The sequence below is a fragment of the Maylandia zebra genome, linkage group LG17 (genome assembly GCF_041146795.1).
Source record: "Maylandia zebra isolate NMK-2024a linkage group LG17, Mzebra_GT3a, whole genome shotgun sequence".
In the NCBI taxonomy this organism is placed as follows: Eukaryota; Metazoa; Chordata; class Actinopteri; order Cichliformes; family Cichlidae; genus Maylandia; species Maylandia zebra.
The window spans coordinates 21,101,906-21,115,669 of record NC_135183.1 but is presented as its reverse complement, the minus strand read 5'-3'; the positions used below and the strand labels follow the sequence as shown (position 1 = coordinate 21,115,669).

The window sequence follows — 13,764 nt, the reverse complement described above, 5'->3', positions numbered from 1 at the left end:
ACCAAAACAGATAATTTCTTCTTAAATTTAGGCTATAAAACATGACAAAGACTGGATTAAACACAGGAATAACAAAGTTCTTTGGGAATAAAGTAGTTCCCAAAGAATTATTAGCTGAAAACCTGACATGTCTGTGTTTGGTGTGCAGTGTGTCCTTAAAGAATTTCAGAAACAGGACAAGTGGATTACAAATGATCGTATGATTATGAATGGCCTCATTTTTCAGCATGACTCCAAACACGCCGCCAATGCAGGAAGAGCAAACCTGGAACATATCAGTCATCAGTGTGTTGTGTCTCCCTGTGTGTTTATCAGTGTTGGGACTAACGCGTTACAGTAACTACGTTATTATTGTGGTAACGAGCACGGTAACTAGTTATTATGCCAAAATCAGGAACGCGTTACTCGTTACTGGGATTTAGATAGGGTCGTTACTCGTTACTTCGTGTGGTGGCTATCGCGGAGCTTCCACAGATTCAGTAACATTAGCAAGTGGTGGAGGCCAGCAGGTGGATGAAGGAAAAGGGACGCAGAAGGAAAAGAGACCCGAGGCGGCCGCCGGTGTTCCAGATCTACTGGCGTTTAGATCAACTGGCGTTGGTCGAACAGATGTGTGTCAGTCTTGCGTTTCAGGAGCTGCTACCGACAAACCAGCAAAAAAAAGCCAAATGTGTCATCTGTGACACTTGTGAGGTTGTCTCAAACACACTCCGTCAGTCTTGATGCTGTTGAACAACAAAATGTTTAAAAATGTGGCGAGTTTACCTGGTGATATCCTCATGCGCGACGCGATCGCGAAAACAGCAAACAAGTAACACCACGCCGTTGTTGTTCACAGGACAGCAAGAGTAAACGATCGGGAGACTCTTGTCGTTATCGTTCCCCTCGCACGGTTTATTTCTCCGAATTCAGCGTTTTTGCTTCACAACTACAGCGAGCTGTTTACTTTGTGCACTAACATGGAGTCGAGTCAACCAGCGCCACCTCTGGCCAAGTGCCACAGCCTACAGCCAGATCAACCTGTGACACACATCTGCACCACGTTTGAATTCGTGTCATGCACATTTGTACCTTTCAATTGTGTGTTTGTGCGTCATGCAAATAAACCTTTGGAAAGAATGAAATGATATCATGTATTTATTATCAGCCTACATTTGTACAAAATTCCAAATTATATACACAAAGTCATAGAAATCACCACTCCAATTGGTCATCATGATTTTAATATTCTCTTTTTCCATAACAATGAAATACACCTTGGACAAATATGACACATCAATATTTCATTAGTGTTGTCACATCACATCCTGTAAGCATCGTCTGTCTGTGTCTTTTCCCTGAAAATGAATATTTCCAGCCAATATAGGCAATTCATCAACATGGCTGGAGTTATATACAGTCTGTATAAGTGTGGTTAATCTAATGAAGATTTGTAAGGAGACGGCAGTTACTGTGAATTCACAGCAGTTACACAGTGATTAGTGATAAACAGCCAGTGAGAGTGAGTGGATATGACTGTTCCCACCACTAACACATGACCATAGGCCACTACTAGATTAACTTGTGACACATCTGCACCTGCTGCTATGATCACATTGAGTAGAGGCTGAGTGTCTGCACTTACCCCTGGTACATCCAAATCTACCCACAAACATGTTGAAAGATGCAATGCCAGCAATGTGGATTGTCAACACTAAAAACAATCGGTAAGCAAAGACAACAGGGATCATTTGTTTCTGTTTATTTAGCACCCACAACATTTGTAGTCGCCTTCTGCACAGGGGAAGTCCACACACACTGTGTGGTACCACTTTCCACAGAAGGTGCAATCTGCAAGATTGAATGAGGTTGTCAGGGTCATTGTCTGACTGTTTATTACTAATCACTGTGTAACTGCTGTACATTCACAGTAACTGCCATCTCCTTATAAATGTTTATTAGATTGACCACACTTATGCAGACTGTATATCACAACCAACTCTAACATGTTTGTTTGCAGAGGGAAGACACAGGCAGACTATGCTAACGACATGTGATGTTACAACACTGGTGAAATATTAGTGTGTTCACGACATTTTTCGTATGGGCAAAAGTATTGATATCAGGATGGTGATTCTTATGTGTATGTCATTTGGCATTTTGTACAAATGTAGGCTGATAATAAATACATGATATCATTTCATTCTTTCCAAAGGTTTATTTGCATGACGCACAAACAGACACAATTGAAAGGTACAAATGTGCATGACACGAATTCAAACGTGGTGCAGATGTGTGTCACAGGTTGATCTGGCTGTAGGCTGTGGCACTTGGCCAGAGGTGGCGCTGGTTGACTCGAGTCCATGTTAGTGCACAAAGTAAACAGCTCGCTGTAGTTGTGAAGCAAAAACGCTGAATTCGGAGAAATAAACCGTGCGAGGGGAACGATAACGACAAGAGTCTCCCGATCGTTTACTCTTGCTGTCCTGTGAACAACAACGGCGTGGTGTTACTTGTTTGCTGTTTTCGCGATCGCGTCGCGCATGAGGATATCACCAGGTAAACTCGCCACATTTTTAAACATTTTGTTGTTCAACAGCATCAAGACTGACGGAGTGTGTTTGACATAACCTCACAAGTGTCACAGATGACACATTTGGCGTTTTTTTGCTGGTTTGTCGGTAGCAGCTCCTGAAACGCAAGACTGCCACACATCTGTTCGACCAACGCCAGTTGATCTAAACGCCAGTAGATCTGGAACACCGGTCCAAGTGTGAACTGAACTTCAGGTAAGAAGTTATGACCTGCAGTCTCTCTGGGTCAGATATGAACCAAGTTTAGGTGGAGTTTATTTTCGTTATTCTGACTTTTTCCGTACTGCGTGCTAGCTAGCATGACGGAGTTTCTATACAGCTGGGTGGTGCTATGAAGTTAATGATGTTGAACTTTATTTTGTTCATAAGTTATTAGAGTTGCCAACCGTCCCGTCTGGTATTCAGAGAAAATATTACGCGTTTCTTATTGAGGTGAAAAGGAACAGTTTGTCCCGTAATTCAGCTACAATGGAAAAGGCACAAAGCTGGAGTTATTCTGTGTCTTTGCTGCACAGCTGCCTCTTCTCCTCTCATTCTCCCACCTCCCTCTCCTGTTTCTACTTCAATCATGAAAAATGATCAATGATCAGCTGATCGGCTCTCTTGTTTGTTTATCGCTCACTTTGCGCCGAAAGAGGAAACCAGCGGATGTTGCGCTAAACAACAGCAGCACGTTTAAGCTTGATCAGCTGTTGTTAGAATTTATTTAATATTAATTTCTAGTATCAGCTGATGTTTGCTGGAGCCACAGCTGTAAAAAAAGCTGCTGGTCATGATGTCGGTTTGGAGATGTGGTGAGAGGGAAACATGAAGATGAAACCAGGAGATGTCCTTACTGGATCATCAGAGCTGTGATGGAGAAACAGGTTTACCTTTTAGGTGACATGAATGAGTTGAAGGGAAGTTATGAACTGTTTCTGAGAGACAAATAACCCCAGGATCCTTTTTTAGGTAGCTGACAGCTGGTAACTGTGCAGGTGCGGATCTAGCAAAGTGTGGCCAGGGGGGCATGTAGGGCATTAACAGGGAGATGTGGGCACAAAGAAATACTTTTCTTTCTTATTCTCATTTAAAATGTCTAGCTTTTAAAAAATAATTATCTGAATCTTACAACAAACGATTGATAGATTGATGCATATATACCATCAAAACAGTGTACATCACTGTCACAACAGTGTTTATTTTCATTCAAAGGCTTTATGATTTTTCCTATAATGGTGGGCCAGTCTCTAGTCAAAATGTCCGGGCCAATTTTCTGTCCCAGTCCAGCCATGTATGCAGCTCATCTGCAGTCTGGTGTTACCTACATCTTCCTATTCAGAAGGCAGAATTTCTGAGTTCTGAGTACAATCGAAAGCACCACGACTGCAGTTTTTGTGTTGGATGTAAAAGGCGCACATGACTCTGTGACGTAGGCTAGAATCATGGCAGCAGTCAACGACGGTCCAGGCGTGGGATTTCTCTCGTGGAAATATGCACATTATCTTTTCCTTTCTATTGGTAGGTGGCACAGTGCACTTGTGGCAAGTAAGCAAGCTAGAAGACTGGAAAAGTTATGGAAGAAACACATTAACAAGAGAATTCTGAGTAAAACCAAAGTTACTTTCCCTAGTAACTAGTTACTTTGAAAGTAACGAGTAACTTGAAGTAACTGAGTTACTTTTGAGAGAAGTAACTAGTAATGTAACTAAGTTACTATTTTAAAGTAACTTACCCAACACTGGTGTTTATACACATTTGAATAAATCAATGCACCAATTTCCCATTTTTCTAACAAAATATGAAGAAGGCGGGATTTCTGAAAGCTTTTTAACAGTGTTATGTCTTTATGAAACCAGCCTTTGCTTGTTTAGAGCTGCATGGGTCGAGTCTAAACCCAAGCATCACAATTTGAATTATGTCAAAGTCACTCAGTCACCCTCAGCTTCCAACACATGAAGTTAAGGAACAGACTGTTCACTTCCTGCCTGTTATATCCAACACTTCTGACAGGTACGTCACCTAAGTCATGTCACCTGTCAGTGGGTTCTCTGTCCTTTCCCCTCATAAAAAAGCCCACTGAAAGCTCCGATATGTCCCCATGCTGCTTGTTTTTTCACAGAGACTTAAAAAAAACATGCGCTGCAGCATATTATCTAACAATGTCCAGAAACATGTCAGACTTTTATGAATCAGTATGAAGTATGTTAAATATCGCTGAAGAAATGTTGCTTTTACTCAAAATCCTCAGTTCTCTTGTGGTTGGACTGTATGTACGCGTTCCCGTCCTGAGTGACACCTCTGCTACCAAGCACGGCGCTATCAGTTGGACCAGCCCACCATGCTCGGTTTGTAAATTAGCCTTTTTAATTTAGTCCAGCAGGCTGCATAATAAGGCTGCCTCATTAAGAGTGAAGAGACCATGGAGAGCGGAGATGATGGAGGTGTGTGCGCGCGTGTGTGTGTGCGTGTGTGTGTGTGTGGCAGAATGAGGCACAATCGGAGCTAAATCAGTGTCATTGTCACTGTTGGGGATGGGAGGAGTTTAATAGAGTCTGTTATCACGCTGGCCACAAACACTTGTCGTCTCACGTCACCTGGTGTAAATTTGTGGTTATTAAATATGACTTTTGTCTTTGTGGAATGTGCAGAAATGACTGATTTTGTTTCCAAATGACACATCTGCTCAGGCCTGACTGCTGCTGCTGATTGCAGAAGGATGGAGCCTATTTTTTATGTTGGGTGGCTGCATAACTCGGTTTTTTTCCCCAGGTCTCTCATAAGTTTTCTTCACTCACCACATTTCAGTTTTGTTCAAGAAAAATCTGTGTGACCCTCAAGCTTCACTAATAATTTTGGGTGTTAGCCAAGAACAAGATTGTGGGCGAGGGGGTCGGATTTGGAAGGGACTTGGAGCTGGATTGGTCTCGAGAAGAGCCAGCTGAGGTGTTTTGGGCATGTCCCATTGGGAGGATGCTGCAGGGAACACTGGGGAGAGGGTGGATGGATGGATAATTGGCGTTAAAGTCCTTCCCTGGTTTGATATTTATGAAATCAGTGCCCAACAATCCAATCAGCCAAATGCTAATAAAATGTCTTAAAATGTATTTATTTTTTCCGTAAATATATAGGTTTATATGACAGAAAAAATCTCAATATTTCCTTTTTTTTTAAATTTAACAGTTGTGTTCTCTGGAGCATGAATTTTATTCAAACAGTTTGAGAAAGTAAGTCAAGTTCTCACAAGGAGATATAAATGAGACGGCGAAGGTGTCTCAGAACAGGCAGGCAGCTGAACGGTCAGAGGTGAAATTACGAACCTGATTTAATTTCACCCTGAAACTGACACAGAAATGATGATGATGTAGAGTTTGCGACTCTGTGGATACTCACAGAGCGAGGGGGGAGAACGACACACAGAGATCTTCTGATTCCCCTGAGGCGCTCCTCAATGTTTGACTTATCTATTTCAAGGGTGAGTTTCTGTTTGTGCTGAGGGAGCGGTGCAAAAACTGGGTGGGAGCAGAGGGAGGAGACGATTTTTGAAATATTTCACCTCGACATCTGGATGTCAGGCCGACCTGTTAACCACTCACAGCCTTCTCAGGGCTTCGCAAAGCATTTGGCAACCTCCAACAGGCTTTAGCACCAGAGACGTAAGAGAGAGGGGCATGACAATAGAGATCTATAATAGAGTTCTGTTACAATCAGAAGCTTAGTCAGTAAACGTAGACTGTTGTACTGACAAACAGCAGCGGTACATGTACTGTAATTTGCATACAGGCAGCAGAAGTGTAAGCTGATGGTGAAATGGTTCTTATTTTGCAGCAGAAAAATGCTTTATTCATAACTCTCTCTCTATATATATATATATACATTAGGGGTGCAATAATACTCGTATCGATATTGAACCGTTCGATACAGTGCTTTCGGTTCGGTACGCATATGTATCGAACAATATAAAAATGTATTTATTTATTTTATCAACTTTTCTTCTGACGATGCTGTCTGTGTTGAGCGCTCAGTGGATCTGCGTTCGACTACTCCGCCTAGGCTGCACTGTCGAGTGCAGATCCACTGAGCGCAGCACAAGTTAGCAAGACAGAAGCTAAGCTTGTTGCAACATGGCAACTGCCTCAACTACCCGAAATTGAACCTCTCTCACCCTCATTCAGATCTGGCGTTTGGAACTATCTTGGTTTTCATGTGACGTATGACCCTGATGGTAAGCGCGTCATAGACAAAAGTAAAACAGTATGTCGGATGTGCCACGCAATGCTCAATTGGTGGGAACTAGTGCATTAGCGCAGTTAGCTTGTTAACGTGTTGGCGCCGTCCGGAGATTTGGCGTTAACGTTTTAACGAGATTAACGCTGACAGCACTAGTGGGAACACAACGAATATGACTGCACATTTACGCCGACATCATCCTAGTGCAAAGACAAAAACAACAAGCACGCATGCTACAAACTTTACCCGAGTCATTTAGACAGCCGTTAGCACATAATTCTCCTTATGGGGACCTGATATGTTTAATATGCTGCTGAGAATATAGCCCAGAAGAAGCGTATAGTATAGCTTTTATTTTGGAAAGAGCCATTTCTCTGTAATAAACTCTCTTTTCCAAAGAAGAGTGATTCCTTGATCAGATAGATTTCTATATCTTTTTTTATTCTTTTGTTGTTTCAGCAACATTAAATTTAAAAACTACACCTTTGAGTTAAAATATATATTTATAAATTTAATAAATGACAAATTAAAAAGGCATGAACATTTTTTTGTATCGAAAAAATATCGAACCGTGAATTTTGTATCGTTGCACCCCTAATATATATATATATATATATATATATATATATATTGCATTTTATTGAAAATATTTTATAGAGCCAAAAGGTCAATTTGGTTTTATTTTTTTTATTTTTTATTTATTTATTTTTTGCCTGTCCCGTTTGGCTCTTTTGCCATCAGAATTGTTGTCTAAAGGCAAAGAAAGATGCCCAACGGATTTACTTTACCAAATTGACCATCCCAGCCTTGCTGTAATGGTCTATTTGATTCACCTTTTATTGTTTATTTTATTTTCACTTACTGAATACAGGACAGACTTGACTGGGGGAAAGAAAGAGGGAAAGAGAAACAGCTGAGAAGAGGGACGGGGGAGAAGGGCAAAAGACAAAAACCAACAGAATGAGCAGGGGAAAAAAAAAAAAAAAAAAAAGCATATATCAATCACCTGGATCACCTGCTGAGAAAGAAAAAAGAAAACAAGCAGAAGAGAACAAGAGTAATAGAATAAACAGCATCACAATGATATATGGGAATATGACAGTAAATACTAAATGTTAAACATTATTGTGCAGCACATAAGATCAACAGAACACAGTGTGCTTTGAGGTAGGAGCCAAAAAGGGTGTAGTTTGTGGGTGTGATCACCCGTGTGTACACCTGTGAGCATGGACGCGTTTGTTTTTTGTTTTTTAAAAGGTTCCTTCATGTAATAATCTGCTAGAGGGTGTGGGGGGGCCACAGCCCCGTCCTCCAGGGCATGAAGCAGGTATGGAGGAGATCAAAACTCCAGACATCCAGAGGCCCCCAGAACACAAGAGACCAAGGAAGACCAACAGAGGGGCAGCCGCGCCACTGTCCCAGAAAGAGCTGAGGAGAGTCCCAGATGAGGGCTCACTCAGCAGCCGTGGAGCAGAAGCCAGGGGGAGTTGCAGTGAAGCGCCCATGAGCTCTGCCGGCAGCCAGCCGTGCCTGAGTGACCGAGCCCCAGGCCGAGAGGCCGGGGGCACCCCACCTCCGAAGTGGCCCGAGCGAGCCCCAGGCTCCAGGCCCCGATAAGCGGCCGCCAAGGAGTGAGCCGGTGTGTACCTGGACGCCCATCCCCGGACACAAAGAACCACCAACGCACCGATGTCTGAGGGGGTCCGCCACTGGCAGGGGAAGTGGTGGTAGGGGGAGATAGGCCTCCAAACCTTGGAGGGCCTGAGGTGTCCCCAGAGAGGTGGCGCCTGACACCCAACCTGACATATAGACACAGAAATACAGGCACACACATATACAAACATCCATTCCCACCCTCATGCTCTCATATGCACTTACTCCACACTCAACCAACGTGGAGACAGACATAAAGAGACGCTGTACACACGATCACACTCCCCAAGCGTACTCTAGGTCAATTTGGTTAAAATAATAAACCAACTTTTCTGATTCCTGTTTTCCTGTCGTTTGAGCAGCTGACAGCTCAAAAAATTGTTTTGCATACTCCCGTTCTGAAATAAGTTTTGGCCTCTAGCTTTTTAGCAACAAACATATTTAACATGTAGACTCAATAAAATGAAGTTGGAAGCAAACGTAATGTTTATTACTTTTTTTGTCTTTCACATTGCTGGGCGCTTGCTTGCTGAACAGCACAGAGGCACAGAAAGAGCTCTACTACACTCAGCTCTTCAAAAGAAAATCACTTTAGGCTGAAATGTCTGACAAAAGTCAGGTGTTTAAGTTTGTATCGTAGATATTTCCCATAAAAGCACTCCTTTCTTGTTGGACTCTAGTAGAGAAGCTTTGCATGATTCAAAGTCCAAAATAATCCTTGTTTATCTTATGCTGGAGATTCTTTTCCTCAGCTCAGCCATTGTCCAAAGCAAGCTGTTTTAGCTCCTCCTCCTTTAATCCTTCTTGGTTTATTGGTCTTAACATTTTGATCAGTGACAGGTGAAGTGACTATCACTGAGTACCCCCTTCATTGAGGCACCTGTTAGTGGGTGGGATATATTTGTAAGGAACTAAACTTAGTCCTCAAAGTTGCTGTTAGAAGCAGGTTTCCCACCATGTGGATGTTACTTTGACACATACCACCAACCTGAGCACTTTTGCAGAGCATTTACACCGTTTCATGGACCGGTACTCCCTGATGGCTGTGGCCTCTTTCAGCAGGAATGGTTTTGACTTTGCCTCCAGACTGCCCAGTTCTCAATCCAGTCGAGCATCTGTGGGATGTGCTGTCAGATTCCACGCCACACCTTCAGGGGTCTTTGGAGAGTCCATGCCTCGATGGGTTAATATTAGGTCGTGGTCATAATGTTATCCCTGATCGGTGTGCATGATTCAGATTTTGTGATAAAATTGAGTAAAAGCCAGATCAGAACTAGAATGTATGTAGTGAAATCAGAAAAAAACGTTGGTCCTTCATACATACATGAAGTTGAAGCAAACTTGGAAGAAAGTTTTCTCAGCATCAGTGGGGACTAGCGTACTGTTTAGTATTTATGGTCGTAGTTCTCCTGGATTTGAGGTCATTGCTAAGATTTGCTAAGCTGAGATGAATGATGTATTTGGCTGAGCCAATCCTTTATCTCACTGTGAATGTAAAACAGCTTTAACAGTTTCAAAGAGATGGTTCGGAAGAAGGAAGCTTGTGTGCAGATCAACAAAGGCCGCTTCATCCCGCCTCAAATCAACAAAATATCCAACATTTCGGACATTTGTACCTTTATTTTCTGACCTTTTTGTGCTTCCATCACTCATTTTTCTCACACATTGTCTCTCTGATATTCTCTTTATAACACTTCCTCACACACTCTGCCTCTGGGTTTCCTATTTCACTGACGGTCGAGTGGTTTTTAGGACGCCTCGAGTCAGATGGTGACGCAGGTGGACGTCTGGCTGTTCATTTCACACCTGTTAATCGCTGGTCACACACAAACACACACTCACACCGACGCACTTTCTCAAGGGCGCCAGAGTCGAAGCCCCCACATGTAATCTAGCAGCCAATCAAAACACTATCCTCTCCCCCTGAAGAACGTGGGTGGCATGTAATTTGGAGCTCCATCAGAAGCCAGTGTTCAGTTTATTTCACTGAACAGCAGGCATCAGTCAAACAAATTAGGATACCAGTTACTTTGCAGATTAACTGCTTTATTGTTTTTTCTATAAAGAATCACAAAATCCTCAGAAACGGGGCATCCTCAGAAGGTCAAAGGTCATCTTGATTTTTGATGGCCAATTTAGAAATTCACCAATCTGAATTTTTCCCCCTTTCTCTCTTCTTTGTTCCAGGGAAAAGACGCCCCCGTGGACCCCTGGGAGGACAGTAACTTCCGTCTGTACAAAGTTGTCGACCGCTTTGGCTTCGTCCAGTAAGCTCTTGCACACATACAGCCTATAATCAGGCCTAATAACTACATTAGTAAACTTCAAAGCCCAGTCTACCACGCTGAAGGGAGAAAGAAAGCGAGCAGCAGCTGTCCAGACGGGTGTTGCTGAGAGATGAGTGTGTCTGTGGCTTGAGCCGGGCTGGTCAGAGGCTGTGAGGCTCTTAAACACCACTGTGCTAGAGTGTTTTATATATAGGCTGGCACATGCAGGCAGGAAACAGCTTGGTTGGCCACAATCACAGAGCATCAGTGTGAGGATAGAGTGGTACGATCCAACGAGAGATAGGAGGAGGAGGAGGGTGCTGGAGTAAAGAAACTTCGGGGTTATACGATTGGTTAAAACCGGGACAGGAGTATGCTAAGGTCAAGGTCACTGACTGGGCAGGAGAAAACGAAAATGAAGTGTTTTGAATTGGGCAGACAGTTGGCGCTGGAGAAAACAGCGTGACCTCTGAGTAGTTTTAAGGTTATAGAATCTGTGTGGGCAGAACCACCAGAACAAGACTAGATCTCCCAAGGCTCTTTTTCCAAAAGTTGGGTTACTTCAGTAAAGTATAAATGCTGGTGTCATGTTCAGAGTCAATCTGAAGCACGAACTGTATGTGTAGATGTTATGTAGTCATGGTTTAATAAAAAATAAGCCAACTATCGCATTAAAGCAGGAAGCAAACAGCAGACTGTTTAAGTCTGTGATTTGTCACCATATAATAATGGTTTGGATTGATATAGCGCTTTTCAAGGCACCCAAAGTGCTTTACAATGCCACTATTCATTCACTCTCACATTCACACACTGGTGGAGGCAGCTACGGTTGTAGCCACAGCTGCCCTGGGGCAGACTGACAGAAGCGAGGCTGCCATATCGCGCCATCGGCCCCTCTGGCCAACACCAGTAGGCAAGTAGGTTAAAGTGTCTTGCCCAAGGACACAACGACCAGGACAGAGAGCCCGGGGATCGAACCGGCGACCTTCCGGTTACAGATACGCTTCCCAACCCCCTGAGCCACGGTCGCCCCATATCCATATATATATCCATACCTTGGCCTGTCAGACTTCTCATCTCACCTCATCGTTTGCTCTGTTCATAACTACTATGAACCGTGTCATGATGAAATGTTACTATGGGCTGTAATGAACTGTTTACACAACCTATGGGTCGTGATTTAGTGGACTGCCTTTCCTATAAACAATACAGCAAATGTGGTGGATTTTTTTAAATGATTTCAAAGGTCAGATAATATTTGATGAAAGAACCAAAATAGTTGGCGACTGGTCCAGACAGCAAGGAAATTGCATCTGGTAAACTAGCTAGAGAAGCATAGCATTAGGTTTAATCTTATGTAGCTTGTCTTTAACAGTGCTAGCTGTAACATTTTCAGCCACTAACTGTTCTGCATTGGTTAGATCTCTAAAAGACGTGGTTAGAATGGAAGCCACCATACAGGGCTATTAGTCTGTACATGTAGAAATGATAAATAGTTGTCCTGGTTAATACTGGGTTAATGCTGGTTTAAAAGTAAAGGTTTTAGTAGATATTGGTTCATGCATTTTTTTCCTTCCCACTGTCGCCAACTGCACGCTCATAGGGGATTGTGTGATTGTTGGGGATTTTTCTGTATTATTGTCGGGTCATTACCTTACAATGTAAACCAAATTGAGGCAACGATGGGCGAGGTGTCATCCTTTCCTCACAAAGTAAAGCAGATATACGGCTGAACTGGAAGCTCCTGCATAATTCGAAATCAGACTCTGAGCAGAAGTGACCAAGGGGTCGAGGCATGGTAAGAGTGGTTTCAACAGGAGCTGAAACCAGATTATTCTCCAGTGACTAACTTCTGATAAACAGACACAAGATTAAGGAATGTCCAATCTGTTATTTCCTGTTTGTGTGACCACTGACATATGTGATGTTCCATCCTACTGATAACAGTCAGGGAGTGAGATGAACTCTTTAAAAGAAAGTATTTTCTGGAAGGAAAATATATCAACTATGATTCATAACTAAAAACTTGGAGGTTAAGAGGCTTAAGATCTCATTCCTCCAGCTGTTTTCCTTACTAATTTCTTCTGCTTTCCTCTCCTTTCTTTAGTGAGACTGAACTTCCATCCTACGACTCGGTGGAGGAAAAGGTGAGAGGTGTTGCTTCTCGTTGTTTTTAAACAAATCCATCTGTGCAGCTTTGGGGCATTTTTATAATAAAAAAAGAGCTATTTCTCAGCTACGCAAATCAGAAAATTACATTTCATGTTCCTGCTTTCACTTCCCCTGCATTAAAACCCTGAGAATATAATAAGATAGACCGGTTTGGTTTGAGATTGAAGCACGGGACACAGGAAACCCTTTGTTGTAGTTCTTGCTTAGTGTTGCGTGACTGGCCCAGAGGTTAAAAAAAAAAAGAAAGATCTGGGTCGATCCTAATAAAAATGGGAAACCTACACATGGGTTAGTAAGGTGCCGGGCCACCTTGGCAATGATCTCAAAGTCTGTTGAATTCGATCTGACGGATGAACATTATTCTCCCAAAAGATATTCCCTCAGTTGGTGTTGGGTGTAGAGAAAGCTGCTTGATCAACCAGAATCTCCCAGTTGGTGTTCATCTGGTTGACATGGGTCCCTGGGCCTTGTTTCACACCCCTGCTCAGAGATTACAAACAGTGTTGTGTAATTCATGAAATGCTACCTGCAGATACCCAAGAGACAAGAGTCCCAGATTAGCGCAGTGACTCGACGTATTATTTGTATCTTAGTGCAGATGAGCAGTTACCTGTTGGTTCAAAGATGTTTGGATGTGACCCCGGCAGACGGCCGGGCCTTCCTCTCCCGGTTAACAAGTGAGGCAGAATGCAAGCTGCATGGTTCATGCATTCATCTGCTGCGTCAGAGCGAACTGCTGTAAAAGCGCTTGAGCAGAACGATGCGTAAATGCGTTCTGCACAGGCGTGTGGACGCAAGCCTGCAAGACCTACAGCTGCCCGTCAGCATCATTCATTTAACCAGAGTTAACCATTTAACCATAGTTTCAAATCCCAAGATCGTGATCAGTG

General features: G+C 42.9%; 1 protein-coding gene across 7 annotated transcripts in view; it reads left to right on the top strand.

Moving 5' to 3' along the window:
* The window catches only part of usp6nl (USP6 N-terminal like), a 104,767-nt gene that overhangs the window by 66,895 nt on the left and 24,108 nt on the right, over positions 1-13,764 (top strand). For 5 of the 7 annotated variants that reach the window (XM_014410995.3, XM_076875443.1, XM_076875442.1 and 2 more), the window contains 2 exons: positions 10,623-10,702; positions 12,810-12,849. In XM_014410995.3, the coding sequence (XP_014266481.3) occupies positions 10,623-10,702; positions 12,810-12,849 (120 nt within the window). Of the gene's footprint in view, positions 1-2,349; positions 2,539-2,664; positions 2,769-10,622; positions 10,703-12,809; positions 12,850-13,764 lie in introns of those variants that run through there. The other 2 variants (XM_076875445.1, XM_076875444.1) reach the window with 2 other exon arrangements.